Genomic DNA, 25,565 nt, shown 5'->3' with positions numbered 1-25,565 from the left:
TAAATGTAACAAACAATTAGGCAGACACAATTAAAGTTGAGTGCCTCCCCTGATGTTGGGGCAAGCACCCTCCTCCAAGGCAGCCCCCTATATGCTAATCCATCCTCCCCCAACCTGGAGCCCTCCAGATGGTTTGGGCTTCAAGTCCCATCAGCCCCAGCTAGCATGGCCAATGGCTGGGTATGATGGCGTTGTAGTCCAAACCGTCAGGAAGGCACTGCAGCTGTGCTAGACCAGTCTTCCCCGACGCCCTCCAGGGACTCACCGGGTGATGGCTTTTGTAGTCCAGACCAGCTGGAAGTTGGGGGAAGGCTGTGTCAGACTCTGTGACTCAGCCAGTTGCCTCCTGAGCCATCTCCCCCCGGCACGAGGCGAGATCTCTCTGCCGTCGCGCTCTGCTAAGCACTTGGCCCCATCTCCCTCGCAGTCCGTTTTAAGAGAATTCGTTGGATGTTACACGCTTTTCCTGTATGATTTGACAAGTGGGCTAACAAATGGAGTGGGGGGAAGCGGTCTCAGCAGGAAACAGGGCGACGGAGAGGCCATCGCAAGAGCAGCAGGACCTCTCTGGATGCACAAGTCGCCCTCTTGACATTTCACATCAGATTAATCCTGAAGTACAAGGAGTTTTTTTTTTAATGAAGAAAAACACCAAAAAAGATCCCCCCTTTTTCTTCCCTGTGTTCATGATTCTTCAATGGCGCTGTGGAAAACCCATGTCAGTTATCCCCTCTCTAGCAGCCCCGTGTGGGGAAACCACCACAGTTTGCCCCACCTTCATGAGGACTAATAGCTGTCACCATGCGGAGGCTTACCTGTTCATTATCCCTTATCCGCTTCCACAGCCACCATAAAACCTTCACAGGCCAGACGCTGTTCCAAAGCAACGCATGTGAACATAGGCAGCTTTCAGCTCAGGCGAATGCAGGTTCTTTGCAGGCTCTTTGTGGCTAATCAAGCCAGCAGCAGAAGCTACCCCAGCTGCCCGTCCCAAGCCCACTTTTCCTCCTTTGACCCAGCAGAAACTCTTCTATTATAGTGCCCAGAGGACGAGGAGTGACAGTTCCACTCTATTTTATAGTATCACCGAGTCAAGGAACAGTAGGGTCGGAAGGGGCCTGTAAGACCACCGCGTCCAAGCCCCCGCTCAGTGCAGAAGTCAAAGTCAGAGCATCCCTGGCAGGTGGCTGTCCAGCCTCGTCTTGACTGCCTCCAGCACGGGAGAGCCCACCGCCTCCCTGGGGAATGGGTTCCACTGTCGTATTGCTCTGACAGCCAGGACATTTTTCCAGATGTTGCGCTGGAATCCAGCTTCCGGTAACAATGCAGTTCATGATGGTCAAGATTCAGTTGGAATGCCATGTCCAGTTCTGGGTGGCCACATTTTAAGAAAGACACTGACATAGAGAGGGGCAGTGCAGTGTAGTGGTTGGAGTGTTGGACTGGGACTTGAGAAATCTCGGTTCAAGTCTCCACTCAGCCACAAAGCTCACTGGGTGACTTTGGGCCAGTCCTTGACTCTTGGCCTAACCTCCCTCACAGGGTCGTTGTGAGGATAAAATGGAGAGGAGGAGGATCATGTATGCCACCTTGAGCTCCTTGGAGGAAAAAAGGTGGGATATAAATGTAACAGACACACAAACGAACTGGAGTGTGTCCAGAGGAGAAGAACCAGGATGGTGCGGGGTCTGGGAAACCAAGTCTTAGGAGAACCAGTTGAAAGAGCTGGCTGTGTTTTAGCCTGCAGAAAAGATGATTCAGGGGAGAGATGAGAGCAGCCTTGAAATATCTGAAGGGCCGTCGTGCAGAAGATGGGGCAGACTTGCTCTCCATTGCTCCAGAGGACTAGAACTAACGGGTGGGAATTGCAGGGAAGCAGATTTTGACTAAACATTAGGAGAAACTTCTGAATGGTAAGAGCTGTTCAAAAGTGAAATGGGCCACTCTGCCATGGAGCTCACTTGGACCCATCAGTCTCTCTCAGCCTAGCCTACCTTGCAGGGTTGTTGTGAAATCAAAATGAGAGAGGGGCAAGAAAGGCCCATGTTCACTGCCTTATTCTCCTTTGTGGGGATCTCTGTGGGATAAATAGTCTACAGAGAAATAAAATGGGGCATGACAACAGGGAGGAGGAGGAGGAGGAGGAAGGTGCCTTGTGAGGTGGTAGGTTCTTCTTTGGTGGAGGTATTTAAGCAGAGGCTGAATGGCCATCCATCAGGGATGCTGAGGTTGCATCCTGCATGGCAAATCCTGCACCCAGTGGGGAGGTGGGGGTAGACTAAATGACCTCTAATGTGATTTCCAACTTCATGATTCTTGCATCATCTCCCCCATTTGTCACTTCCTCCCACTTCCAACTTTTCTGCCATTGCTGCAATGGTTGCCAACTGCCGGGTTTTTTTTTAATGGCCCCGTTCCTGTGTCTTAATGACAGCCTGACACAGGAAAAAATGTATCACCAGGAAATGTTTCCTGAGAGAGAGAGAGAGAGAGAGAGAGAGAGAGAGAGAGATGAGGGAAGCTTCACCGACAATGTTTATAAAAGCAAAGGAGCAGGGCCCAAAAAACAAATTGGCAACCCTCCACACTGCTTTGGATGCGTGGGCCATCTGGCCTCAAACAGGAACACACTTCATAACTTCATTGTATTTTATCATAGTTTTATCATGTAAACTGCTTTGGATTTATTTATTGTTTTAAGATGAAAAGTGGTCTTTGTGTGGAGATGAAAATGCAAATTGTGTCATCGAAATATGTAACTATAACTTAATGATGTAGGGTTGGCTGGGCGGGGGGGGGGGGTTCAGTTGCATAACGTGAAATCCTTGTGCATTTTGATGTGACTGAACTGATACTACCCAACAGCAAAATAACTTGAGTTTTGCTCTCGAGTCTCATTCAAACTTAGCCCTACTGCCAGCTACAAATATTATGCAATTGTCTAATGCCAACTTCCATAGTGGCCCAATAATCACAATGCAGGGTAGGAAGATTTTGTCACATCTGTCTTGGAACATGATACCTAAAATATAAAGCCCACTTCTGTCACTCATGTACAGCAGCAAAGTAGCTGGCATGGTAAGAAGACTGAAGCATGATCCGCTTTTCCTTTGAGCCCATTTAATACATATTTGGTGTAGTAATAGCAAGAAAACTTGTAATTCATACCCTTTCATTAGTAAAAACCAAATCACATCTTTAAAAAAAAAGTCGTACAGAAATTTGGTGGAATAAATACATAAATAAAAACAATGAATGCAGAGCTGAAATGCTGATTCCTCAAATGTTTGGTTCAAATTTGGGGTGGGGTGATTTTCAGACCATCTGGGGAACGGTTCTGCAGCCCTGTCTAAATGGATCCTCCAGATTCAGAGGCAGTATACCTGTGAATTCCAGTTGCTGGGGATTGGAAACAGGAGAAGGCTGTTTTCTTCAAGTCCTACTTTGTTGGCTTCCTAGAGACTGTGGCTGAGCCAGAGTAGATTATCTGATCCGGCAAATCTCTGCTTATTTTCTTATCCTTCAGAATGTTTTGCTCAGACACTTACAAGATTTCATGTCAGGTTGCCCAGAGAGTAAGTTGAACACAGAGCATCAGAGGCGAGTGAGAGAGGGGCAAGGAAGAAAGGGGCAAAGGAGGGGTATGTTTGTGCCAACCCTACAAGCTATTATTTCCAGTCCTCCTTTGAAGCGTTTACCCTTTCCGCAGAGGTAAACACAGAGCAGGCGTCACATTAACATCAAAAGAAAAGGTGCTGGAGGATCAAAAGGGATATGAATCACACATCTTTTGATGGGGCGAAGATAAGAGGAATTTGTTATTTTCAAGGCCGGGGAAAAAAAGGAGAAGAGATGAACCACGATGGGGATCATGTTTTACAGGAAATCATATCTGAAGGCAGCAGGAGAAGATGACAGAAGATGACACAGCCGTCCATGGGAAGACCAGAGATTTTTATTAATATTATTTAGATGTAGCCCTAAACTGGTTCCCAAACCATGTGCCGCTTAGATCTGCCAGTGTGCGGCCAGAAATTAAGGAACGAAAAGGCCAAAGGCTGGAATTGTCAACTTGTGAAGGAGGTTGCTTGCTGCGTCTCTGGATGAGTACCTGCTAAAGCCTGTGGAGACTGCATATAGAGAAGCTACATGGTTCAAGCACTACACAGCGGAGGAACTCAAGACCTGTGAAGTGTCTGCTGCTTTATGTACCTCCCTGAACCTTAAGATCATCCACAGAAACTCTTCTTCATGGGCCCCTCAGTCTGAGGCTTGGAGGCTGGGCAGCAAGACAGAGGGCTTTTTCAGTGGTGGCCCCCACTCTCTGGAACACTCTCCTGAGGGAAGCTTGCCTGGTGCCCACACAGCTGTCTTTCCAGCACCAGGCAAAGATTTCCCTGATCTCCCAGGCAGAGCAGCCCCCAGAAAGGAGGGGCTTGCTGTCTTTTGCCTCAAAGGTGGTTGGACTTCAGTCAGGCTTGGACATTGATGCAATCCTTGGGCACAGAGATGAATCTCAGAACTGGGGGGTACTCAAAAGTAGGGGTGTCTGGTGCAGGGAAATCTCGCTCCCTTGGGGCTCGATGGAATTCCCCCAGGCCCTGGCTCAGTTGCATTGGCGACCTGGAGTCTGGAATGCATGGACTCCCAGCCACGGCAGGTCGCTGGGAGCAAGTCTTTCCTTCTTCCTCCCGGGTGTTGCAATTCCCACTTTTACAGGCATCGGAAGAAAACAAAAGTACCCAGCACGGTTCCATTCTCTGCCTCCTCCCTGTCACCATTTTTGCTTATCCTTCACCCCACCCCCTGGCTTTCAGTATCCCCCCACGTCACTGTAAGCGCCCCCAAACACAGACACCCCTAAGAGCTGGATGCTATTCCCAGGAGGAGAAGCAATGCTGCAACGCATGCACAGCTCTCCTTGTCAAGCACGTGCGTGTGCGTATCCCCTTCTGCAAAATGAGCATTTAAACAAACACAAAAAGCCAATTGCTGCCAATGACGCAGCCGCCTGAAAAAGCCCCTTGCAGAACACGATGAGCAGCATTTCACGGCACGGTGGATGAGCTGACAAGCTGGTCACAAGCATCAAGGAAAGAACCCTACGCTGGCCGGCCACAGGTCGCTCCCCCGGATAAATCACTTCTACCATCTTTTCCTTCCAGGGAGGGGGGCAGGGAGGGAGGAGCCCTAATGGTGCACATTGGGGTGCAGAAGGTCAGGTCTGGGGGGGGAAATCCATCCTACTTGGGTTCCTCTTCCAGACCTCGGGGGTTCCCAGAAGGCCACACCCCTTCCTCCGACCACCAATGGTTTTGTAGCTTCCCAGCTTTGGTGCAGGTCTTCCCTGCATTCTAAAAGGTTGACGTGCCCGCCCTAAGGCTTCCTTACTGGCAGGAAGAGTTTGAAGCTACCGTGGGCTGCACTGGCCCTCTGCAGCTGACGGGACGCACAGAGATGCAGCTCAGTTCCTGAGCCTGCAAAGCACCAGCTGAGTCCCTTCCCTTTGTGCTCTGCCCCAGTTGGAACAATGAGGGGCAATGAACGAGGCAAAGCACACTCAACCAACACTTGCAGGAGCTCTGGCCGAGTGCACCACACCTCTTTCCATTTGGAATCCCCTTGTTATCTCCACCTGTGATCGGAGATAACAAGGGGATTCCCCTTCTCCAGGGCTGGCGTCAAGGGCAGGCATGGTTGGGCGCCTGCCGAGGGCCCACACCCCAGCAGGGGCCCCCTGACAAGAGCCCCCGGGACTTGCTCCCCCTCTTCGCCATTGCAGCCTGCTGTTCGCCTGCCCAGACAATGGAGGTGGTGGTGAGGAGGAGCAGCGGATGCCACTCCCTGCTTTCTCACTGGCTCGCTGCCTGTCAAGCAAGCAGGCCCGGGGGTGGTGCTGGGGGAGGGGGGGCCCACAAAGGTAGTCGCCATGGATTAATCCAGCCCACGGAGGTCCTCTGTCTCTGATGCAGAGACTTCCCTGCAGTGGCAAAGAATCTCTCTCTGCTTCGTCCTTGTGCTCAGCTTTGATCTGATGCCTGCTTTCAGCTCTGTTCCAACCCTCCCCCTGCCGCCCCCGAACACAGCAGAGCCAGATCTAACAGGGTCGTGGGCGGCCCGCGTCCTCGGATTCCGAGCGCCTCCACCTTCTGGGCCACGCAGAAGCAAGTTGCGGAAGCGCCCCAGCGAGTGATGCGGAAGCAGCACAGCCACCTCCCAGCAGAACCCGCTCCCCACTAAAAGGCCGCCCTGCATTCCCCCGGAAGGGGACGTGCAACCTGGCCACAATGCAACGCTAAGATGCCGACATTTCGCAAGCAAGAGTCACAGGGGTGGGAGTCTGCAAAAAATGACAGAGCGGGGGAAAAGAAGCGATAGAAGGAAAAGAAGAAAAACAGAGGTACCAATTAAGGAGCCAGCATTGGCTGGGGGGGGGGATTACTCATAGTCACCACCACCACCGTTGCCAGCTCTTGCATTTCTTTGGCTGTGTGAGTCCATCTTTGGGCCTGCAGATTGGAGAGCGCCCAGGTATCCATCCACCAGCCCACTCTCCCTGAATATCACCACATGTTCAGTCCTACGTTCCTGTTTTTTAATTGCAAGGTGTGTGGGGAGGGGAGGGGAGGAGCGAGGCAAGCATGCTGAGAGAGGGAGCGAGAGCCTCCAGAGAGCTCCGGGGGGTGGGGTGCGGGGAGATGTTTCCCCCCTGGGACTTTAACCCACGACTGACTTCCCCCCTCCCCATTCATCCCTGCTGAATTTGCAGCCCATGTCTTCATGTTGCGGTCCGAACCCTCCCGCAGCTCATGCTGAAGCTAGTTTATCCTGCGGGGCGGATTCCATTCTGGAGAAGCTCTTGGGGGCTGCATGGGGTGGGTGGGTCTGGAGGCAAAATGGGGCGGGGCTGGGGACTCCGGTTCTTCTCTTCACTCATCTGAGTTCCAGGGCCTGTACGGCTCAATCTGCCTTTGCAAACCAAGCTGCAGACTTTCCCCTGAACTCCAGGAACTCTTCTTGCACATTTTTTCCACAGGTTCCACAATTTGCGCACATTTCTGAGCACATTGTGAACATTACGGTCAAATGCATATGAATTCAGTTGAATTTGCACAAATTTGGCTGTAATTTGCACAAATTACAGCTGAATTCATGCACATTCAGTTGTATTTGTGCACGTTTGGCCATAATTAGTGCAAATTGCAGAACCTATGTGTGTGGGGGGGGAATGCGCAAAATGCCTAGAAAATCCATGAACTGGCCCAGCTCACTGCAGACCGAGTTGGATGTCACAGTGGTAATGGGAATGAAGTCCAGGGGGACGAACCTAGGAAAATTCTTTGAACTCCACCCCCCCCCCCCGGATTTCTCCGACATCTCTAAGAATTTATAAACTTGCCTGAAACTAGATCCCCCATGTCTGCATCTTGTGGTAATCTGTTACCAGCACTGGCTCCCTTGACATTAACAAACCCAACCTGGCTTGGCTGAACTAAAACCAGTAGAGGTCGAAAATCACAGAAAAGTGGGCAACTGGGACATTAAAAACCTATGGCACAGGTTGAAGTATGAAGATTCACTCTGAAACCACATCACCAAGAGATCTTCATGCCGCTATAGAATTCCAGATTGGGGGGGTCCCCCCCCAGCAATGAAAAAACACCACCCAAGCGTGACGCTAAAGAATCCGCTACCTTGGCTTTGTTGATCGTGCAGTGAAGAGCGTTGTTTTCTTGATCGTAGAGCAAGCTGAAATCTAATGTCCCCAGGGCAGCTGGAAGAGATGAAAAAGGAGAAGTATATTAAAAGTGGCTGGCTCCTTTCTGGATGCAAATCTATTGGGTTAACAGAAGCAGGGGGATCCAGATGAGGGATCAAAAGGTCTTTGTGCAGTCTCAAGATCACAGAAGTTTTCATGAGCCAAGGAAGCTTGGGCCGGAATTATTCAGGAGAAGAAAATCTCCTGATAAAATGCAAAGAGAATGCTGAACACTTAATACTCAGAGGCAGACAGTCTTTGATGAGCTTCGGCAATTTGTTGAGGGTCAAACCTCCGGACCTGTCTTATCGGTTCTGTTCTGGTTTCTCATGTGAATCTATTTCTGGGAGTTCCAAAATCACGTACCAAAGGCAAAGGTTTTTAACAAGCAACCTGGAGTGCAAAATGAGTGGAGTAAAGAGGGGATAGAATCGTGGGGTAAAAACAATGCACAACAGGAAGCATATAACATCCTGATCATAATAACTTACGGGATTCACTGCCATGGGATATGATAATGGCCCCTTGTTTTAGAAGGCTTTAAAAACAAGACTAGAAAAATGCATGGAATGGTACAGCTCGCCATTTTGTTCTTGGCTAAACGGAACCTCCAGGTTCAGAGGGACTCTACCTCTGAGTGTTAAATGCTCAGCCTTCTACTGGGTATTTTCTTCTACCAGTTTGGTTTTTATAATTTGATTTTGGACCACTTGATGCTTGATTTGAACCACTTGGTGCTTCTCCCCTTGAGAAGATCTCTGAGCCGATTTATTTATTTAGTACATTTCTAACCTACCCAATAATTAATGTTTTCTGCTTCTGACATCATCCACCATTACCATTTCCAAACCCTTTTTTCTTGGAATACCCCATGAGGGCCAGAAACTTGGTTTCCTAAAAATGAAAAGGAGCTGGTCCTTGGGGATTTATAATTTCTGCTCCAGATTCCATGTGCGTGCGATGCTCCCGTGCCAGACGCACAGACCCCTGCCTTTGCCATTCCAGAGCTGGCTTGTTCCCAAGTAGAGAGTAGAGAGACTGAAGTGGAAATGCAAGTATTGCAAAACATACTTGAAGCCAGTCCTTAGCAGAATGGTGGAGAGAAAACAAGGTGGGTGCAAGTGTGGGCGGGAGGGGGAAAGATTCAAGAGAGAGAGATGACTGTGCCAAGGCTGGTTAAATTTAGCACAGCACATAAAAAAGGGAAGGATTTGAGAGAAACGGAGTAGGATGTTGATATGCAGAAAAGATGAATAGGTTGTAAATTACACCGTTGGATTTCCAAATCCCTACTGTGCTGTTCTTTAGAATAAATCAATAACAATAATAACAGTAATATAAATAATAAAATTATTTTGATATTATTATTATCAGCAATTGTACTAGTATTCATTTCATTCATTTATTAAATTTGTTTACCGCACAATAGCCAAAGCTCCCTGGGAGGTTTACAAAGATGAACCCCCTAAGAGTACAATATAATAATGTAATAGAAAACCATTTGCATACAAAAATCTAAAACAATTTTGCACGATCAACAATAAAAATCCCATTAAAAACCTTATTTTTATTTATTTTTCCATTTTTATTTCTTAGTAATACTTCTATACTGCTTAATATAATTAAATATCCATGCTGTCAAATGCTGGGAGTGTTAACCAGGCACCAAAAAGATGACAATGTTGGAGCTAGGCAGACCTCACTGTGGAGAGAATTCCCCTAATTTGGGGGACACCACTGAGAAGGCTCTGTCCTTTGCTACCATCCCCTGAACCTCCCTCTGAAATCCTTGACTTTATCTGAGCTGGCCAGGAGCCAGGCCAGAACTAGTGGTGGTTTCAGATTCTAGGCCTGGAATGGCTTCTGTTCTGTGATCCAGGTGTCCCTGATGTTAGTAGCCAGAACTGGGAGCTGAGGGGACTTGAGCTGGCAAGCAGATGTTCCTGCTCTCATAAGAACATAAGAAGAGCCCTGCTGGATCAGACCAAGGGTCCATCTAATCCAGCATTCTGTTCACACAGTGGCCAACCAGCTGCCTACAGGAAACCCACAAGCAGGACACGAGCGCAACAGCACCCTCCCACCCATGTTCCCCAGCAACTGGTGTACACAGCCATACTGCGTCTGGTATTGGAGGTAGCACAGAGCCATCAGGACTAGTAGCCTTTGATAGCCTTCCTTGTTTGGTTGCCTGCTAGAGGTTATTTCTCACCACTGGTGACTAGGAAAGTATCTATAAATGAGACCATGTACTCCACGCTGTTCAGGGTTCCAGTCTCTCCTTCTTCCAGGATATTATAACTCGTGAACATAGGCATACTGCCTCTTATACAGGAGGTAGCAAATAACCATCAGGACTAGTAGCCATTGATAGCCTTCTCCTCTATGGATTTGTCCAATCCCCTTTTAAAGCCCTCCAAACTGGTGGCCATCACTGCCTCTTGTAGAAGTGAACACTATACTTCAACTGTGCGCTGTGCAGGTGAGAGCAAAAGTGGGGACTGGTGAGAGATCTGTTGGGGAGGGGCTGTAGCTCAGTGGCAGAGCCCCTGCTTTGCATGCAGAAGATCCCTGGTTCGATCCCCGGCATGTGTACGTAGAGCTGGGAAAACCGCTGCCAGTATCAGCAATACTGGGCTAGATGGACCCACGTCTGATTCAATGTGAGGGAGCTTCCCAACTTCCTATGGGTTCACATTTTAACGTGAACTTAACAAATTCACCCTTCCTGAAGTCCTCTGTGAACCCAAACACAGCTAGATGGCGATATGTTCCGAATTTTGCAATGCACTTTGCGGGGGTAAAAAAAATGCATACGGAAAGAGCACAGAAAATGCATATATTGGGGGGAAAGCACACAAACATGCATTATGTTATGGGGAAATGCCTCAGAAAAATGCATATATTGGTAAAGTTGTACAAAAATGTATAGACTGGGGCAAGTCCCTACAAAAATGTGTATAGCAGGAGTTGTGGAATGAGCTTCCCAGAGAGGCTCGCCTGGTGCCTACACTGTGGTCTTTTCGGTGCCAGGCAAAGACCTTTTAATTTTTCCAGGCACTTTAGTTTTTCAGTTTCTGTTTTAAATCTGGCATCGTATTTTAAATCTTTGCACTGCAACTAGGTTCTGTTTGGTTATTATTTTTATTTTTTTACTGTTGCTTTAAACTTGTAAATTTTTATGGTGGATTGTATTGTCTTGCATTTTATGGCATTCATTGTTGCAAACCATCTAGAGAGTTTTGGCAATTGGGCAGTATAGAAATGTTAGAAATATATAAATAAATTAGGAATAAATGCAAATGGAAATACTTGTGAATTAACATGTAGACTTTTAAGGGGGGATCACAAATGGGACAGAAAGAACTTGACAAATTCATCCATCCGTAGGCAAAAGGGCAGGCTCTGGGTATTTATACCAGCCCTGACCAATCCAGTGGCTGCAAACTGCTGCCAATCAGGGAGGCCGATGTTGCACAGCCTGCTATTCCCTTCTGCACCAAAGGGGGCACTGAAGGGTGAGTGGTTAAGGTCCCGGGTGGTTAAGGTGGCCAGGTCTCCCAAAGCCTGACTCTGATGGGGTGGGGCGTCATGATGTCATGGAGCCTCATGATGCCATGGCTTCATGATGTCACAATGTGCTTAAGAGAGAAAACAGTTTACCTACACAGGGCCCAGGGATGTGGTCCAGGCATGGTAAAAGGGCAGAAACAGAGCTGTAAAGGCCAGGAAAATGGAACAATCTGGTGGGGAGAGAATCCTTTTTAAAATAGGAAATGGGGGGAAAATCCCTCTTATGCAATATGTTATCTTTGAGAAGGAAGAGTGTTCTTTTCCCACTCATTTTTCAATTAAGCAGTGTTTTCTTTCATTAAAAACAACACTGCTGTAAAACTCCTACACTTGAGAGTCAAAGCTAGCTGCAATTTAAACTTGGTGCTCTGAGAACGAACTCCCTAAAGCTTTGGGGGCGAAAGTCCGAAACATGGAAACCCTACGGGTAACCCACTAGAGCTCCTTCCCAGCCTCTGGCGGCGTGGCTTTTGGTTCACAGCCAACATAGGGAAGGACACCGATAAAACCCAGAGACAGGCAAGGCTCCTGGCCCCAAATGCGCAATCTGGGCAAAGGCGAGAAAATATCATAATGAACCAGTGATCCTGTACTGCCGGTGTTTGGCATTCAAGTCACAGGTGATGGCTCAATTTGAAAGCCGGCCTTGTGGTTCTGGAAGCGGTAGAAGGATTTGGCCGCCAGGGATTAGGAGCTAGATGACTAGGGTAGCCCCCAGCCCACCCCTCTACCTTGACTTCTCTGAAAGGTAGCAAGCCAGCCTGGCACAACAACCCCCTTTTGACACTCTGAAATGGAGAGAAATTACCCGTGCCTGCTAATGATGCTTTGGAAGGCTGTGAGACACAGATGAGAGAGAGAGAGAGACAGACAGACAGACAGACAGACAGAGGTAGATATTATCAGGGAGCAGCAGGTATTTCTTGGCAGACATACTCTTCCCTGCAGCTGCCACTGGCCATTTGGGTCTTTGGAGGCCCTCCTGCAAACATCAGGGCCTGATCCTGCAAACACCAGGGTAATTCCTAGAGCAAACAAACCTGGTGGTTTCGTCCGCTAAGCTCCCACCCAAGGGAAGGCGCCACTTTCCCCCCACAGCTGCCATCCGGCCAAGCTAAAACGGGCCGATTAAAATTGGATGGCAAGGCGGGGAGAAGAAATCCACAGAGCCTCGTTAAAACTTCCAATTACGGCAGGCAAACAGCTGATTTTCCAGGGTCTTGCAAAAGCGTGCCCAGAAGGACATCCTTCGAAAACCGTGACTCACTCGCGCTTTCTCTGTTCGTATGGAGACAAGAACTGGGAGGTTTACACACATGCACACATGTGTCTTTTCTGCCTCAAAACAGGTATCCTCGAAAACACCTTTCCCACAGTGCCAAATGTCAGATTAGTCCATTGAGTCATAAACTGGTTTGTAAGAGCCCAGGAGCTGAAAAGCAGATGTTGTTTCAGCAGCTACCAGACCTCAAGTGAGGGCTTATATCAGGGGTGTTGAACCTCAGGCTAACGAGCTAAATCCAGCCCATTCCGGGGCTCCCATCTGGCCACACCCCTTCCCCTGGCTGCATCCCTTTCCCACCAACCACACCTGGTTTGGTAGTTTGCTGGCGTTGGGCCAGTTTTTCCCCCACTGTAGAAGCTTGAAATGCCTCTCCTAAGGCTTAATTGCTGGAAGGAAGTGCTTTAAGCTACAGTATGCTAGTAGTCTGGGTGATTTTGGCCCACCTTTTTTCCCTCTGGCCCCGCCCACCACTGCAATGCAGCCCCCGAGAGCTTCTCTGAAATGGGATTTGGCCCTCGGGCTGAACACCCCTGCTGTGAAGTATGGAATATGATGGGTAGAGGATGAGAAGTGTTAGTTGTGTGCTTCACAACTGAAGTAATGCACATGGCCATGTAAAGAGCGTCTCGGTAGTGTGAACCCAGTAGTGGTGTCACTACTGCGCAGTAGCAGCAGCACTGTTCCCAGTTCCTAGGCTAAGCACCAGCTGCGAGCTTGGATCCCAACCACAGGTCAAGAGAACTGTGTCTTTTCTAGCAGGGTTCCGGACGCTCACATGAAACCTTTCCTTTTCTGCTCCACAAATTAACAGCAAACATATAAACCCACTGCCTGGCGTTGAAAAGCAGGTGTGTGTGTGTGTGTGTGCGTGTGCTATTTTGGCCCTGAAGATGGTGACAATTTCCCCCACTTTCAGGTGCAAAAGAGAAGAAAAAACTTCCTGAGCTCCGTTCAACACACACGGTAATGAAAGCAACCAAAATATTGAAACAGAAACAGCTCTGATGTTTCCACAGTTCTCCTTTTTAACAAGTAAGAGAGCAGACCCGAGAAATGCAGTCTGTCTGCCTTGGCAGGAGGCGACAGTCTCTCTTCCTTGTCGTGGCTGCTGGGATCCAAGTGTTTTGCATTAAGAGCGGTTTTGCAAAGAAACCCTTGGCCAACAGCACAAGAGGAGGAAGGCTCTAAAAATAGGCAGCGGCGCGGCCGCAGAAGCCCTGCCCAGAATCGCACCCCTTTGCGCTCAGAAGCTGGTGCCCAAACACGCTGCATCCCACTGTTTCATTTCTTAAGGCTTCTGGTGCTCATGGACACACACAAAAACACCTTGAACATGCCAGGTGTTTAGCTGCAATGGTCCAAGTCTTGCATCTTTCTCCTACCACCCTCTCGGCCAAGGCCAGCATCGAGGGTTGGCATGATCAGCCCCACTGACAAGAGCCCCCACTGACAAGAGCCCCACTGCAGCCTGCTTGTTCCCCTCCGGCCCAGACAGCGGTGGGTGTGAGGAAGAGGAGCAGGAGATGCCGCGGCCCCCTGCTCCCCAGTTCTCTGCCTGTCAAGCCAGCAAGTGGAAGCCATGAGGAGGAAGAGGAGGAGAAAGAGCAGCCGGCGACCATGCTGGCGAGAAGGTTGACTCACGGAGGGAGCGGGCCCATTGCAGGCTTCTTGGCCAAGGGCCCTCCCAGACCTGGAACCAGCACTGCTCTCGGTGGTGGGTGGGTTTGACACTGTTGGACCCAAGCCAGATGGATGGGGGGTTATGAAGAAATCTCCATTTACGATCCTGGGAAAGACCAGACAGAAGAGGGGGGTGTTGTGGCTGCATTATGATCACATAGGTCTCAGCACCTAGCTTTGCCTTTTTTTCTGCTTTAACTGGTTCTCTCCCAAACGAGTATTTACTACTAGTAATACCTAATACCAGCAGCATTTGCTACTATTACTGCTACTACAGTAGTGGCAGTTGCATAAGGCCTCTGAATAGTCTGCAATTCTGTGTATTTGGTGTACAACTCAGCATACTCAAAAGTAACAAACAAACAAAAAACCCTCTAGATGAATTTGGTTTGAAACGAAAGGCTCTAGTCCTTAAGGCTGTGACGAGAGTACTGAAAGTACAGGCTGAGACTGCAGAAACCACAGCTGAGGAGAAAGGGCAATTTCCAGGCATCCGTGCATAGGGCTTTACCCTCCAGTTTGACTTCTGTTACTGAGGGAAAGAGAACCGAACACACGCAGTGTGCCTGGGCCCGGCACGTGGCTGCCATTAAGTGCAGCATTCGGCAGGACTGTGCTGAGGGTAACAAAATCCAGTCCTGCAGGTTCGGAGGCCGTTCAATCAAGCCCCTCCGCCAACGCGCTGGGGACCCAGGCCATCTGCTCCAAACACACCTCCAGCCGGCTTGGACGCATCCTTGAATGACCCCAGCACCTCGGGCAAAGCAATTTGCCGAAGAAGCGAAGATCCGAAGCAAGCGAGGTGGCTCAGGTGGTGGAGGGAGGAACGCACCGTGGAGGGATTCCCCCGCTCTGATCCCAAGGTCACCTTGAACCTTCTGGCTGCTCGGCGGAGCTCGGCGGACAGACAAAAGCCGCCTGCTCACCGTCAGCTCCGCCAAGCTGGATCAGGGAGATGGCAGTCGGTTGACAGGCCGCATTTCCTCAGTCGGGGAGGATAGCTGTGCGTGGGGCACCCTCTCCCCTTTGATGGCTCCCCCCCTTTCTCTCCAAGCAACAATGGGCGAGAGGGCCAATGAAATGTGGGTCGGGAAGGCCCTGCTGCATGTCTGGGACCGTGGAGAGATGAGGGTCGGAAACCACAGGTCCTCCGGGCTGCCCCACACGCCCATGCCTCCGTCCCCTGGCGCCACCCCCGCCGCCCAGCCACCAGCCGTTTGGCGGTTTCCCGGCTTTTGCGCAGTTTCCCCCCATTCTGAAAGGGAAGAAAGCTTCTCTTAGGCCATCCTTACTGGCAATACGAGCTTGGCATGAAAATACGCCGCAATCCAGTGGACGACCCCCCCTGCTTGTGGCAGCCTGGAGCAACTTGCGGTACCTGACACCCGTCGAAAGTCTAGAAAGTTTCCCCGCCGGAAGCTGGCTTTCATCCTGCCGCAGCCCCTGGCTAAATCCACCGCCCCGTCATGGTCGGCCTGCCATCTTCCCTCTCCTTGCCAAGATGCACACTTGATGTTAAGTCTCGGTTTTGCTTTTAATTAAAGAGGCACGCTCCAAAAAGCCTGGCCGGCACCACTTCAAGCAGAGAACCAGGGGCCCTGCTTGGCCAGAGGGCCTCCTGGCTGTCACAGCCTTTCCAAAGCTGACCTCTGCACAGCAAGGCGTGAATGAAAGGGAAAAAAATGTGTGTTTTAAAAACAAAACAGAGAAAAGCCACGGCTCTACGACAGCTGCAGGCCACTGGCGGGCTTGCTTACGAGGGTGCAGGCGTTTTGTCTGCAATGATTTTTCTTTGAAAAAAAGAAATCATTAGGAAAGCTGAATTCATTAATGGGCTTTGATCCTCTCTCTTCCCTCCATGTTTTCCCTCTTCAAATTATCCAGAGGCTGATGGGCTTTGCGATAAAAGTGCAGGTTATTTTAGGAGGGAGATAAATTTAAGTGGAAAGGAAATGCGGCGTCTTAAAACCAAGATGAAAAGCTTGGCCTTTGGAAGCTGCAGAGAATGCACAGTGACTCCCACACACACACACTTATTTTTAATATAGTATACAATATGCTTTGTCTGCATTTTTCCAGGTAACCCTTACAACACTCCTGCGGAGATGGCCAGCCAGGCCTCCCCAAGCATAGAGGCAAGCCTGCTGAGATGGCCAAACCTTGGGGCTCCCTGACACCACTAGGTTGAGTGTCTCCGACAGAGAGCCACTGTCTATATTTTGGGATGCAGGCATGCAGCACACAGAAGCACCATCAGAAGTCATGGCCTGAGTCAATATCGCCCTCTTTTCTTTTCCAGTGGGATGCTTTTGATCTCCACCCACCGCCCATGGCATAAACACAGTCATGTTTTCAAATATCTGAAAGGCTGTTACACAGAAGATGGAGAAGACGTGTTCTCCGTTGCTCCACAGGGTAGGACATAAGCAACGGTCAGAAATGGCAGGGGCGGGGAGTTTGGCTGAACATCAGGAGAAACGTCCGACTGGCAGTTGTTCATCAGTGGAACAGGCTGTGTCGAGAGGTTGTGGATTCTCCTGTGCTGGAGGTATTTAAGCAGAAGTTGCACAGGCATCTGTCAGGGGTGCTGTGGCTGCAAGATTCCTGCACTGAGCAGACGGTTAAGGACATAAGAAGAGCCCTGCTGGATCAGACCAAGGGCCACTCTAGTCCAGCATTATGTTCACCAGCTGCCTGCCGAAAATGCACAAGCAGGACACGATTGCAATGGCACCCTCCCACCAAAGGTTGGGACTAGACGACCTCTGAGGACCCTTCCAACTCTAGGATTCTGTCCGCTGCTACCTAATCCTTTTAACTTGAGATGTTGGGGAGGTATTCAACCAGAGGGTTAAATGCCTCTAGTTAAGAGGATAAGATAGCAGCTGATACAATCCTAGGGTTAGACGTGACCTCAAAGATCATCTAGTCCAGCCCTCTGTTCATTACAGAAATCTTCCAACCACAGCGTCTGACAGGGGTGTGATGGAATGTGGAATGTAGCTGCATCCAACATTCTGCATCCCCACTGAGGAGGAGGCTGGACTAGCTGATTTCAAAGGTCCCTTACTGCCCATAACTGAGCCAGAGGAGAAGCGTTTCCACTGTTTTGAAGGGTGGGAAAAACAAAGGATTGATGGTTGGTGGGAAGGGATGGGGCTAAAGGAAGGGGGAGGGCCATCTAGGGAAAACAGATTCGCAGTCACCTACATTGTCTGCACATCTTCACAACTGTGGAGGCTGGTGGCTCCGATTCTGGAGGGGCTGCAATTCCATTCTGGGTTTTAGTCAGAAGCAGCCAGAACTCTAAAGGTGCTATCCAAGGTGCTGAACCTATTTTGGGGACAGGGTTCTGCACTTTGGATAGCTCCTTTGGAGTTCTGGCTGGTTCTGACGAAAATCCAGAATGGGTGCACAGCCCCGCCGAAATCGGATCCACCCACCTCCGCTGAGTCACAATGCTAATTTCCAAAGAGCGAGACAAATTGACATTTCTCGTCCAAAGCTGAGGAGCCTGGACGTGAACGATGAATCCCTCCAGAATGAAAATGATGGGACGGGGGGAGCAGAGAAGCCAACGCTCCCTCTTTCTTTAGCCTCCCATTTGGCTGGAGTCCCAGGTGAGTAAGAACGGGAGGACGCTTCTGAAGAACAACTGGGATGGAAGGACTCTGGGGGCAGGGGGGTGGCGGGGAGTGTAATGCAATCTTCATTTCCGGCAGAGCAGCGATCCGTCTCGCGCCTGGCAGGTGCTTGAACCATATTTCTTTATCCATATGGATCCAGGCCACTGGCAGGAGCAATTAATCCACAAACATGAACCGTGAGAAAACAGACATGCACAGCTTCCGTGGCATCCATTATCCATCCATCTCCAGCTGGATCGAAGGCCGTCAGCACAACAGGTAGGCAGAAGCTGATCTCCAGATGTTTTGGACTTCAGCTCCCAGCATTTGGACTTCAGCTCCCAGAAGCCCCTGCCAGCATTCCTGACAATTGGCCATGCTGGCAGGGGCTTCTGGGAGCTGAAGTCCGGACTTCTGGAAAGTCACCTTCTGCCCATTCCTGTAGGTCCACAGTGGGGAACGTGTGGTTCTTCCAGTGTTGTTGGACTCAAACTCCCATGAGCCAGTGTTCAGGGAGGATGGTAGTCGAAATCCAACCACGTTGGGAAGACGATACATTGCCTGCCACTATTTTAGGCCTTTTCTGCTCTAAATCCACTTTTTTGGGAGGTGGGAGTGATGCATAAGAGGCCAACCTAACGGTCACTCCCAAGATAACTGGGTTTTGTTTGTGAGCCAGGCAGATCTCTGAACGGAGGAGCTGAAGGCTGACAAGGGATTGGTTGGATTAGCTCTCTCCTGTAGAAAACAAATGCAGGTTCAGTAACCTTCAGACTGGCAGAAAGACAGAGAGCGGCTTTTGTTTGTGTTTTTTGTGCCGCCATTGTAGGAGGCAACTCCCTATTGCATGCTGCACTTTGAATGCTTCTCCACCACAGGAGCTCAGTTGAAAAGTACTCAGAATAAAAAGGCGCACACATGCACACACACACACTCACAGAGAAAGGGAGAGACTGACCCACTGTGTTCTCAGAACCCCCCGGAAAATGAGTCCCTGTGGCAAACCACAGTGGCTTTTCTTTTTTCCGGAACATTCCGTGGGGGTCCCCTTTGACAAACTGCGAGCGGGCTCATAACCTCGCCCCAAGGCTGGCAAGACCTCTTCCGCTGACACACGGCCAGTGTTGCCACCAAATTGAGTAATTTCTTGGCTCGTGGGTCAAAACAAGCCTGTTTGTAATGCTCACCTTTGTCGCAAATCTGGGTTGGGGGTCTTACAAATTCACTATTACGTTAGGGATGGATTGAGAGCTTCAAAGCACATGCAGTAAAGTAGTACACAGATCCCTCCCTAAATTTTCAGCTGTCCTACCACCTGGACCCCCAAAAAACTTACTTGAAGCAGTCTCCTTAGCTGCTTCCCTCACTGCTGGCGTGGCCACAGTAGCTCTTACTGCACAAGGAGAAGGATGCTGACTCTGTCGTGTGTACCTTCATAATGGTGCTTGGTGGGCAAACATCACATTATGCAGGCCGGCCACATGAAAACAACGAATCAGAAAGAAGCCATGCAACAGGGTGACATGTGACATCATGCTGCACTGCAGAATTCCAAAGTACGGTTCCCATGATGCACTGTGATACTGCGCATGCACAAAAACTCGTATATGGACGATGAAATTATTTATTGAAGGAGAACTCTTCACCGAGCTCACGTGGATGAATTTGTTACTTTCTGGATAAATCATGATTTAAGTCAGTGTCACTTCACCCGTCACTATACATGACGCTCCCATTCTGAAGCAACAGTGCATGATGCAAAGACAGCATGTTTCACACCCATTCTGATATGTGTTTATCGCTACATCTGCACGTGAAAGGAGAAAAGGCCAGCCCATCTCCCTGGGGTAGGTTGGGTATAGAGAAGCAGTTCTCATACATCCAATAGCACAGGTGTGTAGCAGTGTTTGATGGTGGATCAAAAGAATGGCAACATTCTGTTCTCACAGTGGCCAACCAGATGCCCCAATGGGATACCCATGAGCAGGACATCAGCACATGATCACCCTTGTGGTTGTGGTTGTGTCCTCCAGCAACTGGCAGTGAGAGGCATCCTGCCTCTGTTATTGGAGGTAAGGTTTAGCTGTCAGGACTAGTAGCCACTGATAGCCTCCTCCTTCATGGATTTGTCCAGTCCCCTTTTAAAGATATCCATCTTGGTGGTCATCACTATGTCCTGTGGAAGTGAATCCCACAGTTTAACTCTGTGCTGTGTGAAGAAGGACTTCCCTTTCTCCATCTTGAAGCTCCCACCATTCAGTTTCATGGGGTGAATCCAATTATGGGAGAGGGAGAAAAAACATCTTCCTTTCCACACTGCACATAATTTTAGACACCTTTCGACAAACTCATCTTTGTCTAAGCTTAAAAAGCTAAATATTGCAACCTCTCCTCATAGGGACTTTTTCCATCCTTTGCCTTCCTCAACCACTGAAGACAGGGTGCCAAGCTGTCTCCCCACATGGCCCTCCACAGGCCAGATGACATCAGTCAGTGTGGCTGCACCATCTGACATCACTGTCTCATCCAGGTTGCAGGGGCTACCTTAGTTTGCAGGAGCTACTTTTGCAGGGGCTACTTTTGCAAGGGCTACCTCAGTATGCAGGGACTACCTTTGAAGGGGCTACCTCAGTTTGCAGGGGCTACTTTATTTGGGGGTTACCTCAGTTTGCAGGGGCCACCTTTGCAGGGGCCACCTCCTAACCATGTTAGAAGCATTCCTGCTTATTAGCCTGGCAGGTGAAGATTTTATCAGAAGCACTTTCCAAAAATACGTCTGGCCTGTAAAACACTTATCAATGCTGGGCAGTCCGCAGGCACAATTATATTTCACAGAGTTAAACAGTCCCCCAGTGTCACAAGCAATTAGGCGTTCTGTGTTTTCAATTTAAAAGATGGCCCTTGCCCATTTTCTCTCCTCTGCCTGAAAAAAAACATTATTGTGTTTGATTCCCAGAACAGAGAACTAAAGGAAGAAGAAACACATTGGTGGAGTTAAAAGGGAAATGGTTTTTTGGACAAACCTAAAGATTAAAAGAACTGGTGGACACACGGGATTTGGGGGAACAAGGGGGCAGGAAGGTTCAATGGCAAAAATGGTCCGGTCCAGGCATGGGGATGCAAGGGAGTGTGCTGAAGCGGCAGCCGTGCAGCCGGGGCCGGCGCCGAGGGCCCGCAGGGTCGAGGGCCCACACTCCAGCAGGGGCCCATGGACAGGAGCCCCCTGGAGTTGATCCTCCTTGTCACCCCTGCAACCTGCTTGTTCGCCTGCTGCTGCTCGCCCTGGCCCAGGCCACGGGGAGGCGAGGAGGACGAGCGGGAGATGCCACGGCCTCCTTGCTCTCTGGCTCTCTGCCGGTCCAGCAAGCAAGTGGCGGAAATGATGAGGAAGAGGATGGGCAGGTAGTGACAATGGTGGTGAGAAGGTGGACTCACGGAGGGAGGGGGCCCATGGGGGGCATCTTGACCAAGGGCCCTCAAGAACCCGGAGCCGGCACTGTGTGCACGGCACCGTTACTAACCCCCTGCCTCCCAAAACAAACGTCACAGCAAGGGGGAGGCTGACGCGGCTCCTTCCACATCCGCCGGAGAGGGAACAGCTTCAGGAGCATCCCTCCCTGCCAGAGGACCACACAGCTCCAACCAGCCGCTCCCAGGCGCTGCCCTCTCTGGCCTCACCCATCGGCCAGAGAACCCAAGGGCCCCTGGGAGGCTGCACCGCTCCTTCCTCCCAAGAGAAGCATCACGGCCAGGGAAAGCCAGCTTCGCCCCACACATCGCTCAGAGAGGAACAGATGCCAGGAGCTTGTTTCGCCCTTCCCTGCCAGGAAGAGCACCTGTCAGGACATCGAAACTAAGAACGGGTGCTTTTTTCCTCCTCCCTCCCCATCCCTTTTCCTTTTGTGCCGTATCTTTTAGACTGTAAGTCTGACAGCAGGGACAGTCTCAGTATTAATTTTCGTAAGCTGCCTGAGGGAGACTTTTTTGGCTGAAGCGCCAGGAAAAAATGCTGGAAAGAAAGAAAGAAAGAATAACAACCATTGTTAGACTTAGAGGGCCAGCAGCAGCAGGACACCCCCAGGAAGCCAAAGAAGCCTTCTAGTTTTTAACATCGAGCAATCCTGCACCTGCCAAGTGGAGACTCTTCTCACTAAACTCCGCTTCCCCTGCCGCCCCCTCAGTCCTGGGAAGCAACAGCAGCACCAGTGCGGATGAGGTGAAATTATTCTGAAGTGAGAGATCGGAAAGCTGTTGGCGAGGGAAAATAAGCTGGCAGAGCTGCCAAGAGGTGCCCAGGGATTTGAGCATGCACGCCTTGAATCAGGCGGTTGGCAACCAGCTGCCTCCAAGGTAAAACCGGCCTCTTGCGCGGTGGTGTCACACAAGGCCAGCGCAAGAGGAAGAAAGAGGCAAATGCGGTGAATCCGTATTATAGAGAGAGAGGTAGTGTGGAGTAATGGTTAGACCCAACAGTTAGAGCGGTTTTCATCAACCTGGTTCCCTCCGGGGGGGTGGACTTCACCTCCCATCTGCCCCAGCCAGCATGGATAATGGTCAGGAATCCTGAGAGCTGTAGGAATCCTGGGAGTTGTAGTCCCAAACAGCTGCATTGGGCTCCTCTGTCCCCATGTCAGGGAGCCGCAAAAGCTTTTTCTTTCCCTTCTTCTTTATCTGGTGCGCAGTACAGAAAAGCACTGACCTGTGTCCAACCACGCTGAGCAGGGGGTTGGACTCGATGGTCTTGTAGGCCCCTTCCAACCCCACTATTCTATGATTCTATGATCTTCATTTCCTCATTTTATTTATTGTACTTCTTTACTGTACCTTTAAACCACCCAGTAACCGACGGTCGGAGGGTGGGGGATGTACAACACATCTACTAAGCATGCCTCAGAGCCCCACATGCAGACCAGAGGCGTTCATGGGAAATTAAACTGGGGGCTTGGATGTCAGTGGGGCGATGAATCCACTCCAGGGTTTTAGCCTGAAGTGTAATGGAGCTGTCCAAGATGCTGACCACTATCCCCAAAATAGGTTTGGCACCTTGGATAGCTCCTTTAGAGCTCAGGCTACAGCCCTGAGCGGATTCACCCCCCACCCCACCACCACCACCCTGACACCGGAGTCCCCAGCCGACACTCGCTTTGAAGCAATCCCAGCCGCCAGCAAGAACATAGGTTAGTTCTTTAATAATAAAAAGTGGGAGGGTGAGGACACCTACCCCGAAATGGACAAATCTGTCAATTTCAGTTTCTCTTTTTTCCCAGTCCTTGTATTCTGTTCATCCCAAACGTCAGGTTTTGTGGGGGGTTTGGTTTGGGGGTTTTGGATGAAAATTCAAATGTGTTTTTTGTGCCCATTTCTCCTAATACATACACCTTTGTTTGGAAGGGGGTTGTTTTGGTTTTTTTGCAAACTGTTTTCTTAATGTAATGCATTTCTGAATGTTATTTTCACAAATGTAGGCAACTTTTCACACGTCTTTTGAAGGATAACTTGAGTGCCACATTTGGTGAAAAGCCAGGATATCAACTGAATAAATTAATAAGCAATAGCTGAGTTTTGGTCTGTAGATTGGTTCAAAAGTGTGAAATGAGTTGCAGTTCGTATTCAAATGCCTCCCAGATGACTTTCTTTCCACGGTCCCTAATCTGGAGAGCAACAAGTTTGGGAGAGGAGAAGATGGGTTGCCGCCTTTTGGCAAAGACATCTTTTCCGTCTCTTGCATAATCCAAACTGGGGAGACAAACGGACGCGTTATAAATAGCAGCAGGGCCATATGCTAACAAAATGAGGTTTTGTTATTTTTCACTGAAGTGTCTCAATCATTTCTCAAACTTCACTCCCTTCCTGTTCTCCCACAATTCAGCCTCTCTGCTTCTTTTGCTGAGTTGTTTGGTTTAGCTTGAATCTATAATCTCTGGATTCTTTGACATCATCAACAGCTGCTAATGAATTTTTTATTATTATTATGAGGATCTTGGCTGCGTAATGATCGGGAGGGGGACACACACATTATTTTCTCCCCTCCACTCCAAAACCCATCTTTTTTATTTTGCTGAGTCATTCTGAGTAGTTGTTATCCAAAATGCTTTCTCATCTGAGGTTGCCTTACAGTTAGCAACATACCTACGAGACCTAGAGAGCAGACAGCTCATTAAAAGTAATCATTGCCACCTTGCAAAATGTTTGTGTTGCAAATATTATTTCTGTGGACTTGACACTGGCTCGAGATAAAGGGGGGGGGAAGCTCCTTCCTCCATCGCTACAACTCCATCAACAGGAAAAATGACACCTGTTGAATTTCTGCCTGCCACACTGCTCTTAAAAGCACAGACAGGATTTCTGCCTGGTGCACAGCTTGTAGAGTTCCTGCCCACCAGCAGGAAAAGGTGGCAACCTTGCCAAATCCCACACATGCCACTGTGATCTACTAGACAGCACTTTCTGCCAGAAAAACAAACAACCCTGCAAACAGGATTGGCAAAGAGAGGGTGCTCAGTTGCTTCTGAGACTTCTACTTGGAGAGACAACAGGCAGTTTCCCCCATGGTGGAACTAAGAAGGTATGAATTTTCTTATATCTGTTCTGTCTGTATTTCGGGATTGTCTGGTGTCTTTCGTTCCTTCGTCTGCTCATTGACAGAATCAGACTTATTTTAGGGATGTGTGAGAATTTCATTTCACTTGCACAAGTGTGCATTCACGTGAATGCCCACTTGCACTAATATGCATTAACGCAGGAGAGAATTAGCGCAAATCCGCCCCAAAAGTAAAAAACTGGCCTGGAAGTCTGTGGAATCTATGCAACTCAGAAAAAGCCAGTCCCTATGGAATCCACAAATTGGATTCATAGAAATCCGAACTCATTTGAATCTGTTGCAAATTTCCCCTACACACTTTGGATTCACAGGAACTTTTTGCCCCATTCGTCCAATCATTTCTCAATTAATGATTTGGGAACGAATGATCTACAGATCAGTAGATCTCGGGAAAAGCAAAGATGTAAAAAGTCGTGAGGAGACAGCATTGTTGCGTGTGGAGAGTTAGAAGCTTGGCAGTGAGAAAATCAAGTTCCTGTGCAAGATATAATTCCCCTCCCTGTGCATGATTAGCAGAAGCCACACCCAAAATCCCATGAGGCCAGGATCTTGAATCAGGGGAGCCAGATGCCAGGCCCCTTTCACTGGCTCCGCCCCTTTCCCTCAGCCACGGGTAGTTTTCTGGTTTCCCAGCTTTCGGGGTGGGGGGTGGTTTCCTCCTATTCCTAAAGGTCGAAACCCTCTCCTAAGGCTTCATTATCAGCAGTAAGTGCTTGAAGCTGAAATAGGTTAGTATTTGGGGTGATCTGGCCACACCCATCCCAGCTTTTGCCCCGCCCACCACTGGAACATGGCCCCTGGGAGCTTTTCTGAAACAGAATCTCAGCCCTCGGGCAGAAAGAGGTTGAACACTTCTGCCATAATGCTTAAAAAAGGAGAAAACCCATGGTCACCCCCTGTACAGCTTGAGAGCGTGGTATGCATCTGCTTTGGGGACCAGAAGCTACCTAACACCAGATCCGACGCCAGTGGCTTTCCAGGGTCTCTGGCGGAGGGAGCCCAGCTACCTGATCTTTTAGAACTGGAGATGCTGAGAATTGA

The 25,565-nt window shown here is 49.5% G+C and overlaps 1 protein-coding gene across 3 annotated transcripts in view; it reads right to left on the bottom strand.

Annotated features, from left to right (window-relative positions):
• The window catches only part of DOC2B (double C2 domain beta), a 109,829-nt gene that overhangs the window by 77,024 nt on the left and 7,240 nt on the right, over positions 1-25,565 (bottom strand). For all 3 annotated transcript variants that reach the window (XM_084822946.1, XM_084822945.1, XM_084822944.1), the window contains exon 2: positions 7,695-7,774. In XM_084822946.1, the coding sequence (XP_084679072.1) occupies positions 7,695-7,774 (80 nt within the window). The remainder of the gene's footprint in view (positions 1-7,694; positions 7,775-25,565) is intronic.

This window comes from Heloderma suspectum, chromosome 16 (assembly GCF_057233095.1).
Source record: "Heloderma suspectum isolate Gila_16-S chromosome 16, 16-S_ref, whole genome shotgun sequence".
NCBI classification, from domain to species: domain Eukaryota; kingdom Metazoa; phylum Chordata; class Lepidosauria; order Squamata; family Helodermatidae; genus Heloderma; species Heloderma suspectum.
This window is presented reverse-complemented; position numbering and strand designations above follow the sequence as displayed.